At 39.4% G+C, this 16,152-nt stretch overlaps 1 protein-coding gene across 26 annotated transcripts in view; it reads left to right on the top strand.

Annotated features, from left to right (window-relative positions):
* KLHL32 (kelch like family member 32) overlaps positions 1-16,152 on the top strand; it is a 216,073-nt gene that overhangs the window by 25,968 nt on the left and 173,953 nt on the right. For all 26 annotated transcript variants that reach the window (XM_086317660.1, XM_086317643.1, XM_086317639.1 and 23 more), the window contains exon 2: positions 12,200-12,287. Coding sequence is in view for 17 of the 26 variants with exons in the window: in XM_086317643.1 (XP_086173769.1) it covers positions 12,265-12,287 (23 nt within the window). In the remaining 9 variants the exon portion in view is untranslated. The remainder of the gene's footprint in view (positions 1-12,199; positions 12,288-16,152) is intronic.

Below are 16,152 nucleotides of genomic sequence, written 5' to 3'. Positions count from 1 at the left end.
GTCTGTGACAGGGGTGTGAACTCTCATCAGACTTTGCTAGGTTCTTAATCCCAGCTCTGTCACTTACTAACTCACTGACCTTGGGACAGTTGCTTCATATTTACCTCAAACTTGATGTTGGATTGATATTCTGTGCTTGGTAGATTCCTAGAGGTGGCATTCTTAGCAATTTCCCCAGAGGGACTCAAAGTTCTTGTTGTTTTTAATGGTATGTGGATAAAAAGTATTTAGCTAAGCCGTTAAATAGTTCCTGGGACTTAAAATTTTTGTGATGTCGGTGGGAAAGTCTGTTTTTCTCTTCTACAGCATTATTGAAACCATAGGATACAATTATGGTGTGCTTTCTTCATGAATAAAAATGGTGATTTTGTTTTACTTAGATCAGATCAGATCAGTCGCTCAGTCGTGTCCGACTCTTTGTGACCCCATGAATCGCAGCACGCCAGGCCTCCCTGTCCATCACCAACTCCTGGAGTTCACTGAGACTCACGTCCATCAAGTCAGTGATGCCATCCAGAATCTCATCCTCTGTCGTCCCCTTCTCCTCCTGCCCCCAATCCCTCCTAGCATCAGAATCTTTTCCAATGAGTCAACTCTTCGCATGAGGTGGCCAAAGTACTGGAGTTTCAGCTTTAGCATCATTCCTTCCAAAGAAATCCCAGGGATGATCTCCTTCAGAATGGACTGGTTGGATCTCCTTGTAGTCCAAGGGACTCTCAACAGTCTTCTCCAACATCACAGTTCAAAAGCATCAATTCTTCGGCACTCAGCCTTCTTCACAGTCCAACTCTCACATCCATACATGACCACAGGAAAAACCATAGCCTTGACTAGACGAACCTTTGTTGGCAAAGTAATGTCTCTGCTTTTGAATATGCTATCTAGGTTGGTCATAACTTTCCTTCCAAGGAGTAAGCGTCTTTTAATTTCATGGCTGCAGTCACCATCTGCAGTGATTTTGGAGCCCAGAAAAATAAAGTCTGACACTGTTTCCACTGTTTCCTCATCTATTTCCCATGAAGTGATGGGACTGGATGCCATGATCTTCGTTTTCTGAATGTTGAGGTTTAAGCCAACTTTTTGACTCTCCACTTTCACTTTCATCAAGAGGCTTTTGAGTTCCTCTTCATTTTCTGCCATAAGGGTGGTGTCATCTGCATATCTGAGGTTATTGATATTTCTCCCGGCAATCTTGATTCCAGCTTGTTTCTTCCATAGCATATTCTATAAGAGGTAGAATATCACCAAAGGGCAATAATGTCTTCATTAGAAAATACACTTAAAAACTGTGTGATCTTAGACTTGGCGCATTGGGAAAATTCGGATTGATAAAGAAAGGATTCTACTTCAGTCATTGTGAAATACCAAGCATGATGGATTTGACAGCCTCCCCCCTTCCCCGACCTCCCCCACACTCTTCTCCCTGAGATTTGTCCTCCCACTTGTTGAGCCCACCCAAGCCTATTGACTGAGCCAAGAAAACAGACTCCACTCTCCTCCTCCTCTTCTGACTCATGCCAAAAAATCATGGAGCAGTTCAAAACATGTCCCAAATCACAAAACATAATGTGGAAAACTTTCTTGTCTGACTTTGGAATGTTTTTTCATATCCTTTTGTCATTAGTGACATTTTGGATGAACTTCGTTTCTTCAGAGATCTCCCTGACCACTCAGAGCAGACATGCATCGACGTCACATCACATCGTTCTGTTCAGTGTTGCCCCAAAGTTTTAAAGTAACATTAATTTTTAAATGAAATTTGGATTTCTTTTTGGTTTTGATATCTTGGTTAAGATTATGGGCATATTCTGTAAAAGACTTGTAGTGCCTTTTTAATGACAGAGAAAAGTGTTTTTGGAGATGTTTGGAACTTCTGCATTTGTGATAAAACTGCATTAACTTCCTGAACAATAACTATTTTATAAACAATTCATTTTTTACCAAGTCTTCTGAGAACAAAGTTCCTTCTTACACAGAGATCAGCGGGACATGGTCCCTACCCTTGTAATTCATAAAGATATCAGTTAAGGTGCAGCTCAACTCAGCTGAAGGAACTTAACCTCATGCCCACGTCCTTTCTTCTACTTTACATCTCTTTTGTAAAAGAAAATTATGCTTTAAAAAGCAGTAGCTTTTATCACTTGTCATGTTAGGAAAAAAAAAAAAGACATTTTGTTTTACAAAGTCATTGTAATCTTTCTCTTTTACATGCCGTCCCGGCATATGGTAAAAGCAGTTTAAATGTTGAATGAGTGAGAGAGAAGATGCTTAGTGAATAGTTATAGTAAATTCTTTGTTATTCAAGCCTGGTCAGATCTCTGTTTTAATGGAAAACCAAATATTGTGTCTGAGAGAATTAGTATGTTTATTATGAGATTAGAAGTGCAACACACTCAAAGATATGGGGGCTTCTGTTATACTTTTGTAAAATAAGAACTCTATATAGCTGGAGAAGCAGGATAGCTTAGTGATTAAAAAAGAGTGGGTCTGGATATAGACTGGTTCCCAGGTGGTGCTAATGGTAAAGAATCTGCCTGCCAGTACAGAGACGCAGGTTCGATCCCTGGGTCAGGAAGATCCCTTAGAATAGGAAATGGCAACCCACTCCAGTATTCTTGCCTGGAAAATTCCATGGGCAGAGGAGCCTGGTGGGCAGCAGTCCACAGGGCCACAAAGATTGGGACATGACTGACTGAGCACTACTGCTAGGATGTAGCCTACCTCCTAGGTTTTCACCCTAGCTCCTATATTGGTTGTGTAACCTTCCTGAAGTTACTTAATTTCTCTAAACCCTGATTTCCTAATCAGGAAAATGGGCATAAAATAGGACTTACCAAAAGGGCTTCCTGTTAAAGATGGTGGACTGAACACATGTCTACACTGCATCTTCAGCTGGTACAGAGTTCTTATTTTACAAGAGTATCACTTAGAAGCCTCCTTACATTTCAGTGTGTTGTACTTTTCATCTGGAAAGCCTCCTCCTCTCTCTCTGCATCTTTCAGTGCTCCTCCACTTACCTTCCTCCACCATTCTAACCAACATCCAGCTTGCCTTTGGTAGGGCGATATGGTGCAGCAGAATGTAACAGATGGATTTGAGTCTCAGCTTTACCAGTTCCTAGTTTTGTTTTGTTTTTTTTTTAAACCTCAAGCATTTTAGCTTGCTGGGCCTCTGCTTTTTCTTTGGAAAAAATGGGTCCATAATTCTTATAATGCTAGGTCAGTGTATGAACTGTATGTAATATTGCATGTAATATTGCATGTAATTACATCCTAGCCTCTTTATTTAAGTACTTGAATTGTGGTGCTTCACCAGTTTTAATGCTTTTTGCACATGTGAGATACATATCAGCTTTTCAGTACATCAGCAATCAATTTAAAGTACAGCTTCAATTTTAGAAATTGTAAAATGAGAGGAAATTGTGAATCTCCCAGCTGAAGAAAATGCAGAATGTCTTGTACTATTAGGGTGATGCTAATGTGGATATTATGCCTTGACGCTAGTGGTAAAGAACCCTCCTGCCAGTGCAGGAGACATAAGAGACACAGATTCGATCCCTGGGTCAGGAAGATCCCCTGGAGGAGGACTTGGCAACCCACTCCGATATTCTTGCCTGGAGACTCTCATGAACAGAGGAGCTTGATGGCCTACAGTCCATGGGGTCACAAAGAGTTGGACATGACTGAAGCTACTTCTCATTCTGTGTGGATGTTATCCCTTACTTAAACTGATGCTGAAGCTGAAACTCCCAATACTTTGGCCACCTCATGCGAAGAGTTGACTCATTGGAAAAGACCCTGATGCTGGAAGGGATCGGGGGCAGGAGGAGAAGGGGATGACAGAGGATGAGATGGCTGGATGGCATCACCAACTCGATAGACATGGGTTTGGGTGAACTCCGGGAGTTGGTGATGGACAGGGAGGCCTGGCGTGCTGTGATTCATGGGGTCGCAAAGAGTCGGACATGACTTAGCAACTGAACTGAACTGAAAGGTTATAAACTATTTGAAGGACAGAGATCATTTTTAATTCTTTTGTGTCATCACATCTTGTTCAGTGATTACTGGAAATATATTAAGCCTTTAGTAGATACTTGAATGAATGAAGAGTCCATGTTTTAAAATTTAATGGTAAAACTTTCTCTGTTTGAAAATGGAGTTTGAATTACATCTAGATCATATGTTAGAGGACTGTGAACTGAATATTTTCTATTTGTTAGAAGGCAGTCATTAATAAGAAGAATGTTCATTCATTGTCTGAATAATAACATTTTCATACAGATTTTTTAAATGAAATAAAGTAATTATATAAATGTAGCATATTGTTTTTTCTATACAATAATATTTTTGTCATAAAAATATTTTTATGTATTCAAGATCTACATTTTACCATCTACAGAGATGCAAATAGTTGGTTTAATTTTCAGTGGTCTGAGAACTATAAGAAATTCTTTAATGAAAAAGTTTTCATGGCAACATTTTTAAAAAGCACATTAGGATGTTATAATTGCAGGTTAGGTTATTTTGACAAGACTGTGTAACTGATCTAAGCATTTTATGTTTCTATTCACAGAGGAGTGATGGAGCTAAAAATTAAAAAACTGGAAAGGGGTGTGTTAATGTGACTGGGAGAACTGACTGAAACGTTATATTTTATTTTGGTTCACAAGGTCTCCAGCTATATTCGTGAGGGTGACTGCATATTCATCCTTGTTCTCATTAGAGGAATTTTTAATATTCAGTGCAGCACTTCCTTTTAGGGCATGCATTTTGATAGTATGGGCTTCACAGGTGGTTCAGTGGGAAAGAATCCACCTGCCAGTGCAGGAGATCTGGATTCAATCCCTGATCTGGGAAGATCTCCTGGAGAGGGAAATGGCAACCCACTCCAGTATTCTTGCCTGGGAAATACCATGAGGAGCCTGGTGGGCTACAGTCCATGGGGTTGCAGAAGAGTCAGACATAAGTCAGTAACTTAACAACAACATTTTTATAATATTCACTAAAACATTGTGATTTAATACATGCAAATAAGCTGGCCTTATGATCACATGTTCTTCATCCTAAAACAGGGATACATTATACTTTTACTTTTTCTACTTTGGGGGATTTTGTGAAAATAATGGTAGTCCCAGGGGGTTCAAGACAGTGAGCAAGATAGATATGGATCCTGCCTATATAGACAGGATGATCAGATTATTTATGATCGAAACTGGAAAACCGCAGAGAATAAATGGGGGTGCAATTAGTAATTACACTGGGACAGTAAACAAAACTATGGCTACTCCAAGATGGCTCAGTCTCCTTAAAGAGCCACTGTCATGGGGTGGGTAGAAATGAGGCTAAGCCAATAGCTTCTAACCCCCTTTCCCCAAACAAGTAATTATATAGAGTGCTAATTATGCTGTGTATTTGGATGTATAGGTGTTATTGGAGCTTATAGAAGAGTAAGGAACTGGGACCTTGGGGAGTTTTAGGGAAGGCTTCCCAGAGGAGGTGACCTTGGGACTTGCAGGATGAATAGGAGCTAACTAGGTAAAAAGGACACAGGAAGTTCTGGGCAGAGAAGATGGTTGGTACCAGTATCCTGAAGGGAGAGAATAGCTCAATGTGGATGAGTGGATCTGCATGATAGATGCTGTACCATACTAGATGCTTTCAAATATGTAAAATGTGGAATAGAATAGTACAGAAGACCTAGAAACTCTACTGCATGAACTTTCATAGATTGCATGGATATTGGCTCTCCTTTCCTAACTAGATACATGTGGTTTCCTATCACCCTATTCAACACAATTGATGATTTGATGTGTCCCATAATTTTAAAGGGATTTCCTTTCTCCCTATTGCAAATATCTATTTATCTGGGATTATTGTGCTGGGTCAGTTTATACTAGCTTTGTGTCCTGGTGACCTTAAGTGAAATCCAGCTACGAAAAGATATTTATTTAATTTTTTGTCTCTTGATGTTTTTCCCTCTCTCATAGGATAATAAATACTCAGTATATAATTATATACTTATTTATGGCTTATATTGTTAAGAAGATCTTACTCTATTTCTTCTTTAATTTTCATATAATCTATATATTTTGATTTTAGTGTGACTTCAAAAGTAGTAGTATTATGGTTTATTATAAAACTTGGAATTAGAGCAGAATAATTAAGAGTACAAACTTTGGAGTCAAACAGTTTTGATCTCTGAGACTAGCAATTTCTAGTCCTGTGCCTTTTGTGAATTACTTATACCCCTGCGTTCTTAATAAAATGAAAATGATATCATCCACATTAGGTTGTTGTGAGTATTAAATGAGATCATGCATATGAAGTACCTCTTATTGTAAGAGCAATCACAGAAAGCATTTGGCTTGTGGTAGTAGGTAAAGTTTGAACATTCTTTGGCATTGCCTTTCTTTGGGATTGGAATGAAAACTGACCTTTTCCAGTCCTGTGGCCACTGCTGAGTTTTCCAAATTTGCTGGCATATTGAGTGCAGCACTTTCACAGCATCATCTTGTAGGATTTGAAAGAGCTCAACTGGAATTCCATCACCTCCACTGGCGTTGTTCGTAGTGATGCTTCCTAAGGCCCACTTGACTTCACATTCCAGGATGTCTGGCTCTAGGTGAGTGATCACACCATTGTGGTTATTTGGGTCATGAAGATCTTTTCTGTATAGTTCTGTGTATTGTTGCCACCTCTTCTTAATATCTTCTGCTTCTCTTAGGTCCATACCATTTCTGTCCTTAGTTGTGCCCATCTTTGCATGAAATGTTCCTCTGGTATCTCTAATTTTCTTGAGGAGATCTCTAGTCTTTCCCATTCTGTTGTTTTCCTCTATTTCTTTGCATTGATCACTGAGGAAGGCTTTCTTATCTCTCCTTGCTCTTCTTTGGAACTCTGCATTCAGATGCTTATATCTTTCCTTTTCTCCTTTGCTTTTCACTTCTCTTCTTTTCTCAGCTATACAACCATTTTGCTTTTTTGCATTTCTTTTTCTTGGGGACGGTCTTGATAACAAATTTCCCTGATGCCTTCAGCATCAGGGGAAATATTGAAGGCAGGAGGAGAAGGGGATGACAGAGGATGAGATGATTGGATGGCATCGTTGACTCAATGGACATGAGTTTGAGTAAGCTCTGGGAGTTGGTGATGGATAGGGAAGCCTGGTGTGCTGCAGTCCATGGGGTCGCAGAGTTGGACATGACTGAGCAACTGAACTGAACTGAGTAGGTAAAGTGATTATTGTTTATAACTTTAAATTAAAACAAAATAGCAGATATTTAATAGAAAGGGTTTAACATTATGATCTCAGGAATAAAGCCTGAATAATTGTCTTTTATAGAGTAAAAGAATTGTAGGGTTTTGTAAGACGGGACAGTTGTGTTCTTTTGGCCTAAATTTCTATTCAGTTCGTAAACTGTGCTCTAATCACACATTGGACCTTTCCTGTTAGAATTGAGTCATCTCCATGTCTTTTTTGTTTGGAGGGGGAGCTTAGATGTTTTCACCCTCTAAGATGAAAGCATTCCTTCACCCTAGAGGGTTTTTACCCTCAAAGGGCAAGCATCCTTGTTACCTTCAGGAATGATGTTCCATGCAGGAAAGTATACCAGTGGGGTACCTTGAATGTTTACCTTTCAAACTAAAGGGATATCTAATATCATTTATTGCACACCATGTGATGGTGTACTGGTATTAAGATATAATTTGCTTTTGAACTATGGTGTTGGAGAAGACTCTTGAGAGTCCCTTGGACTGAAAGGAGATCCAGCCAGTCCATCCTAAAGGAGCTCAGTCCTGGGTGTTCATTGGAAGGACTGATGTTGAAGCTGAAACTCCAGTACTTTGGCCACCTCATGCGAAGAGCTGACTCATTTGAAAAGACCGTGATGCTGGGAGGGATTGGGGGCAGGAGGAGAAGGGGACGACAGGATGAGATGGCTGGATGGCATCACCAAATCGATGGACATGGGTTTGGGTGGACTCCAGGAGATGGTGATGGACAGGGAGGTCTGGCGTGCTGTGGTTCATGGGGTCACAAAGAGTCGGACACAACTGAGTGACTGAACTGACTGACTGACTGACTGGTATTAAAAATATACCAATTTATGAAATAATCAGAATTAAAGATAAATTATCATAAGTAATACATAATCTAATGATACTATAAAATATATGTAGTAAAATATAAGAAATGTTCAGTTTCACCAGTCCTCCCTGTCCATTACCAACTCCTGGAGTTCACTCAAAACTCACGTCCATCGAGTCGGTGATGCCATCCAACCATCTCATCCTCTGTCGTCCCCTTCTCCTCCTGCCGCCAATCCCTCCCAGCATCAGAGTCTTCCAATGAGTCAACTCTTTGCATGAGGTGGCCAAAGTACTGGAGTTTCAGCTTTAGCATCATTCCTTCCAAAGAACTCCTTTAGAATGGATTGGTTGGATCTCCTTGCAGTCCAAGGGACTCTCAAGAGTCTTCTCCAACACCACAGTTCAGAAAGCATCAATTCTTTGGTGCTCAGCCTTCTTCACAGTCCAACTCTCACATCCATACATGACCACTGGAAAAACCATAGCCTTGACTAAATGGACCTTTGTTGGCACAGTAATGTCTCTGCTTTTTATATGCTATCTGCTGCTGCTGCTGCTGCTAAGTCGCTTCAGTCGTGTCCAACTCTGTGCGACCCCATAGACAGAAGCCCACCAGGCTCTCCCGTCCCTGGGATTCTCCAGGTAAAAACACTGGAGTGGGTTGCCATTTCCTTCTCCAATGCATGAAAGTGAAAAGTAAAAGGGAAGTCGCTCAGTCATGTCTGATTCTTAGCGACCCCATGGACTACAGCCTACCAGGCTCCTCCATCCATGGGATTTTCCAAGCAAGAGTACTGGAGTGGGGTGCCATTGCCTTCTCTGAATATGCTATCTAGGTTGGTCATAACTTTCCTTCCAAGGAGTAAGCATCTTTTAATTTCATGGCTGCAATCACCATCTGCAGTGATTTTGGAGCCCAGAAAAATAAAGTCTGACACTGTTTCCACTGTTTCCCCATCTATTTCCCGTGAAGTGATGGGACCGGATGCCATGATCTTCGTTTTCTGAATGCTGAGTTTTAAGCCAACTTTTTCACTCTCCTCTCTCACTTTCATCAAAGAGGCTTTTTAGTTCCTCTTCACTTTCTGCCATAAGGGTAGTGTCATCTGCATATCTGAGGTTATTGATATTTCTGCCGGCAATCTTGATCCCAGCTTGTGCTTCTTCCAGCCCAGCGTTTCTCATGATGTATTCTGCATAGAAGTTAAATAAGCAGGGTGACAATATACAGCCTTGATGTACTCCTTTTCCTATTTGGAACCAGTCTGTTGTTCCATGTCCAGTTCTAACTGTTGCTTCCTGACCTGCACATAGGTTTCTCAAGAGGCAGGTCAGGTGGTCTGGTATTCCCATCTCTTTCAGAATTTTCCACAGTTAATTGTGATCCACACAGTCAAAGCCTTTGGCATAGTCATTAGTGAATTATAAATAACAGTAATTTTCAGGGATTAATTTGTCCTTTAACTCATTTTTAACTCCCAGCCTTTAAAATGGTGTTCATTTCACTAAACATTGTAGAATGGAACAGATTGTAATTAGATAATTTCTGAAGAGAACTAATTTAGTGAGTTGGTCTCCAAACAATAAAGGAAGTTATCTTGAGATTTTTAATTGCTGTATTTGGAATGTCTGAAAAATATCAATAAGGTGTGTCCTTTAATTTTGTATTATTGTAACTTTTAGGATTATTGTTCTGTATTCACCTAGTTATTGGAAGCATTTTAAAATATTAAAATTTCAGAAAGATTAAGGGTTTTTCATGTCTCTGTAATAATAATAATAATAAAAAATATCTTATGCCATCTTATGCCATCTTATGCCATCTTAAAGTGTCCATCTCTGTAGTTTTTGTGTTAGGCAATAAGAACCTGGAGTTTATAACCTAGTTTATGAAGGGAATATGTAGCAGTGATGGGTTGCTAGGAAAGTCTCTGAGCTAGTTAAACAACGTGTCATGAATTATTCTGATCCTCTTTATTGCTCAGTTCTAGTGAATTAATTGAAAATGATGCTCATTTTTAGATTTTTAAAAACTTAAATGAAAAGTATAGGTATACTATTTTCAGTAATTAAAAAAGCAAGAAATAAGTATGAATGTATGAAATGTTTAAAACAACCTGATGTTTGACAACAGTGAAATGAATCCTCAGCAAATTATGATATATTTATGTGATTTAGTATAGTTTGAAGGTTTGGATATGGTGTAGCAAATACTATATTATAGATTGGAAATCATAGGTCTCTCTTTTATAAAATTAGCAGAAAATAGGCACAGCTTTACATATTTCTTTCATGTGTTTTTACACTGTTTTTGCTTTTCAAAATTAAACTTAGAAGAGAGCCTGTTTAAGATGATTCAAACTGGAATTAATTTTGATGCTTGGGTGTATTAGAAAATGGAAGCTAGACCTTCTAATGGGAGTTGTAAAACATAGTCATGGATTCAGTGTTTATATATGTAAATATATGTTTTTTATATTTTCCTTTTCTGAGTCTTTTCCATTATAAGTATTATAAGATACTGAATATAATTCCTTGTTCTATATTGTAAATCATTGTTTATTTTGTTTATTGTATATATCTATTAATTCCATACACCTAATTTATCCCCACTTCCACTTTGGTAATCATAAGCTTGTTTTCTGTGTCTGTGTGAATCTGTTTCTATTTTGTAAATAACTTCATTCATATTATTTTTTTAGATTCTACTTATAAGTGATATCATAGAATATTTGTCTTTCTCTGACTTTACTTAGTATGGTGATCTCAAAGTCCATCCATGATGCTGCAAATGAGAAAATGTTTTTCTTTTTTATGGCTGAGTAATATTCTTTTATATATATACACATGCATACATATATGTATATATACTACATCTTATTTATCCATTCATCTGTTGATGGACCCTTAGGTTGCTCTCATGTCTTAGCTGTTATAAGTAGTGCTGCTATGAACATTGGGGTACATGTATCTTTTTGAATTAAGAGTTTTAGTATTTTAAGGACTCGCCGTACTGTTTTGCATAGTGGCTGCACCAATTTACATTCCCACCAATGGTATAGAAGTGTTCTCTTTTCTCCACACCCTCTCCAGCATATATTATTTGTAGACCTTTTGATGATGTCCCCTCTGATAGGTGTGAGGTGTCAGACAGGTACCTCATTGTAGTTTTGATTTGCATTACTCTAATAATTAGCAGTGTTGAGCATGTCTCATGTCCCTGTTGGCCATCCATGTATCTTCTTTGAAAAACTGGCAGTTTCTGCCCATTTTGGATTGGTTGTTTGTCTTTTTGATATTGAACTGTATGAACTGTTCATGTATTTTGGAAATTAAGCCCTTGTCACATTGTTTGCAAATATTAATATTTTCTCTTAGTCCGAAGGTTGTCTTTTCATTTGTTTATGGTTTCCTTTGCTGTGCAAAAGATTGTTTGATTAGGTCCCATATGTTTATTTTTGCTTTTATGTCTATAGTGAGTGTTGTTTGGAAAGCTGGACTACCACGTGTACGTCAATGAAGTTAAAACACTCCCTCACACCATAAACAAAAAGAAACTCAGAATGGGTTAAAGACTGTCTATGGAATTCTCCAGGCAAGACTATTGGACTGGGTTGCCTTTTCCTTCTCCAGGGAATCTTCCCGACCCAGGGATTGAACCTAGGTCTCCTGCATTGCAGGCAGATTATTTACTGTTTGAACCACCAGGGAAGCCCCTAAATATAAGACATGACACCATAAAACTCCTAGAAGAGAACATAGGTAGAATGTTCTCTGACATAAATCGTAACTATTTTTTAAAGTCTTAATTTTTCCCTCTGGCCATCTGATGTTTTAATTTTTAATGTAACTCTTTAGCTATTTTTGGTTCTCAAATTTTAATTTTTTGTCCCTGAAATTCTAATAAGGTGAAAAAACTTTAAAACTTATAAGCATTCTGAAACCTTGCCTATCACAAGAGCATTCAGTCAGATTGTTGTATCTTGTCTATAAGACTCTTCAAGATTTGAAAGTATTAGCATCATGAAGGCCCAGAGTATGTTTGTTTTTTTCTTTTTTTTTTTTTGCATTTAAGTCACTGTGCTTTTCTTTCTTGTCTTTTCATTTAGCTGGAATGCTTGCCAACTCCTCTGCGACCTTCTGAGGCTGAGACCCTGAGGAACCCAGCTGGAGAATGCCGTCTGAACGCTTCCTCAGGTGGGCACTGTAGGATACGTCTTGGCTTGGGGTGGTGAGCCTTGTGTGACTTGAAATCCTCCTACTGCAATGTCTAGGACCGAGCACAGGGAAGGCACTCAACAAGTATTGAAGGAATTAAAGCAAACCAGTCTGCGAGTGTGTGTGAATTTAGTTTGGTAGCACAAGGGCTAACCACTAAGATGTAATTACTGCCCAAACTTAGATATGTTTAATGGTTAAGTATTTCAAAGAATACTTTTTTATCCTTTTTATCTTTTCTTTATTTAGGATGCTAACCTCCCTCAAACTAACAGTATACATCCATAAAGATATATGATGTAATAAATAATCAGAAAACTACATATATATGACTATTGTCCCTTTTAAAGCAATCATTTGACATGTAGTTAGTATAAAAATATTAATGAGATGTTTTTGCATTGTTTTATTTCATACTGTGTCTTTGACATCCAGTGTACATTTTCTGCTTAGAGTCCATCTCAATTTGGACTGCGCACGTTTTACTCAGTAGCCACATGTAGCTAGTGGCTATTATATTGTACAGAGCAGGTTTAAGGAGTTCCCCAGAGGAAAGGGTATTGGGGTTGCCTTGCCGAAGACAGGTCACCCTCTACTCTCACTTGTAAATTTCAAGGTGGCAATATTGCTTCCATGGAAGACCTTTCCGAATTGTAGAATGACCTTCGAACCTGTATACCCTCGGAAAATGTGGCTCCTGTCTTATGTTTTGTTTGTTTGTTTGTTTAGTATTTTAGGAAGCTTTAGGAATATGTTTTTCCTTCCTTCTTCATCCATTCCTCTGTCGATGGATGTTTAGATCGCTTCCATGTTTTGGCTGTTGTAATCTGTGCGGCAGTGAACATTAGGGTGCGTGTATCCTTTCTGATCATGTTTTTTCCCAGATATATGCCCAGGAGTGGGATTGCAGGGACATATGGTAGCTCTGTTTTTAGTTTTTTAAGGAACCTTCCATACTGTGCTCTATAGTGTTCTGTACCAGTTTATATTCACACCAGCAATTTAGAAGAGTTCCCTTTTCTCCACACCCTCTCCAGTATTTTTTGTTTGTGGATTTTTTTTTTATGATAGTCATTCTGGCTAGTGTGAGGTGATATCCCATTGTAGTTTTGATTTGCATTTCTCTGATAATTAGCAGTAGTGAACATCATTTCATGTGCCTGTTGGCCATCTGTATGTGTTCTTTGAAGAAGTATCTATTTAGGTCTTCTCTCTGACGTCATTTTTGGTTGGCACCAGGCTTGGAGGTGCTATTGGCATCTAGTGAGTAGAGGCCAGGGATCCTTCTAAACATCTTACAGTGCGCAGGATAATGCCCATAGCAAAAAACGTCAGGATGTCAGTTTCACTGGGGTTGAGAAACCCTGCTCTAGATCTGGCATCCAACCAATATAGCACATGGAAGGAGATAATGGTATCGGTCTGCCACCACTAAGCAAAGTGTTATTTCTGGCTACCATGATCCATATGGATTCTTCTCCAAATTATTTATTACTTTAAATTCACCATCTCTGACACTGTGATCCCACTGCCATCTGTCCTCCATAGCACCATCATCTCTGTGATGGACTTTCCGTCTCTGCTGCAACACAGACCTTCCTTTCCCCCCTTTCTAACTTTCCTGTGCCCTGTGGAGCTGTTGCACCGGGTCTTGTTTGTGCTCCGCTGTGTCATCTCCCTCACCCTTTGAAGCTTTGAGCACCTCCTGCCTTCACTGGGCCCTGTCTTTGTCTGGGGCACCACTTGTTCTGTAGCGCTCTCAAGTGGTGGCCTTATTTTCTCAGTTCTCATGTACTTTATCGATGAGTAAAGAGCTTGTTGTCAACCTGGGGCATAGTTTTGCTTCTCAGTCTTTACTCCTTATGTTGGTTGTCTGAGAAAATGACAACAAAGATGGGCTCTTCTGAAGGTGGTGCTCGTCAACTCTTGCCTCCTCTCCTCCTCCCCACATCAGCAGGGTGACTTCCTCTCATTCACTGTGCGCTTGGCGTTGGGCCGACAGTCTCTTCTTCACCACAAACCCTTTACTCCTTCCCGGTGCCTCCGTATTCACAGGGAGGATCTGCCTGACTCGATGGCCTTGGATCTTCTACCTGCGTGTAGCCTTCTCCCTCACTGAGCCACCTACTCCCGTGGTCACGCCATGGATCTTACATCCCCAGAAGTTGCTCAGTTTCTGAAACCACTGCATCCGCCTTTTTATTCCTACCAGGACCTTCTCTCCTTCTAGCTTCCTGATTTACCTACCCTCATCATGGTGGTACTTTGACCTCATTGCAGTGTCTCATTTAGTGGCCGGGCCACTCCACCAAATCCATCAATATTTTCCTTCTCTCATTTCCCTTCTTAACCAGTTTAGAATCTATTGCTCTTTTAAATCCTTAATTTATCTTGCTCTCTGCATTTGCCTGACAAAACCCCAACCCAGATGATCCCAAATATCTGTGTTTTCATGCCTGCATTGTCCAGTGGAGGTTGGTTCCACTGAATGTTTAGATTCAGCAAGCAAAAAAATAAAATGCCCTAGGTTTTAATGCATGTTTCTGCTTCATTTATTTCTTCCCTCCTGCTACTCAAAAAGGAGTCCTTTCTCAAAACTGAGCCCAGCCCTGCTTCTGTGTTTTGAATCCTGTCTTTCTTATCTTCTCGGCAGCTTTTGACGGTTGTCTCTCATGTGTGTTCTGGAGACATAGCTGTGCTTCTGTCATTCTCTCCATCCAGATGATTTTTGCACCTCTAGCCAAGACCTCTTTCTGAGCTTCAGATCCTGCTCTAGGCCTGTGCTTGTCCTCAGGGTTCCAGCCGTGAGTATTCTATAGACTCGGTGTCAGGGCCTTGCTCCCTCCTGCCACAGGATCAGAGCACTTGCTGTTCCTCTGCCTGTAAAACTCTGCTCTCCCCTTTGCCATGGTAACTTGTTCTCATCCTTCAGCCTACAGCTCCAGCATTACTTCATCAGAGAGGCTAGCTTATTTGATTAAAGTTTAACTACCTCACAAAACTGAGGGTTCTGTGAAGGCTGCTAAAGTGTTCATCATCTTATCTCCAGAACCTGGTATAATACCTGGCACAAGATAGTAAATGTTTGTGTGAATAAAGGAAGGAAGGAATGAAACAAGATTGTCCATTTATAAATACATTCCTTTCTGCATAGTCTTCATTATTTCTTGGTCATTTACTAAGCATATTGCATCTTCTTTGCTTATTATTTTGACCCTTACTATTGTTAGCATTAATTTAGAAGTATTTACAAATTGTAAAGTGTTCTATTAAAAATAAATTTAAGTTCCATGGTGTTTTTTTTTTTTTTAACAGCCTGTCCACTTCCCAGGTGGTGCTAATGGTAAAGAATCTGCCTGCCAGTGCAAGATATATAGAGACGTGGGTTCTATCCTTGGGTCGGGAAGATACCCTGGAGAAGGAAATGGCAGCCCACTCCAGTATTCCTGGGATTCTGGGAAATCCCATGGACAGAAGAGGCTGGCAGGTTACAGTCAATGGGGTCTCAAAGAGTCCGACATGACTAAGCAACTAAGCTCCACTTAAATAAATAGGGTTCTTTTAATATTAATGTATTTAATTTGTATTAAAATAGTTTGACTGTAGAATGGAAGTGATTAGGGCACAGTTTATCAATAGACTGAACTGAGATAATCATGCATAATCCTAGTTCTGTTAGGTTTTTCTTGCCCAGTCCTTTTCTTTTTGGTGTAATCTGTTTAGGAAACGAGGATCTCTACAGTACTTGACTATTTGATATACAAGTATGCAACACCTTATTGGTAACCTCACTTGAAAACTACTTGCATATATTTTGTGTATCTAAATGCTAAGTAAACATTGA

Source organism: Bos grunniens, chromosome 9, assembly GCF_055505025.1.
Source record: "Bos grunniens cultivar Pamir isolate PY7600 chromosome 9, Bosgru_T2T1.0, whole genome shotgun sequence".
NCBI classification, from domain to species: domain Eukaryota; kingdom Metazoa; phylum Chordata; class Mammalia; order Artiodactyla; family Bovidae; genus Bos; species Bos grunniens.
The sequence above is the reverse complement of the archived record's forward strand: the minus strand, read 5'-3'. Positions and strand labels throughout refer to the sequence as shown.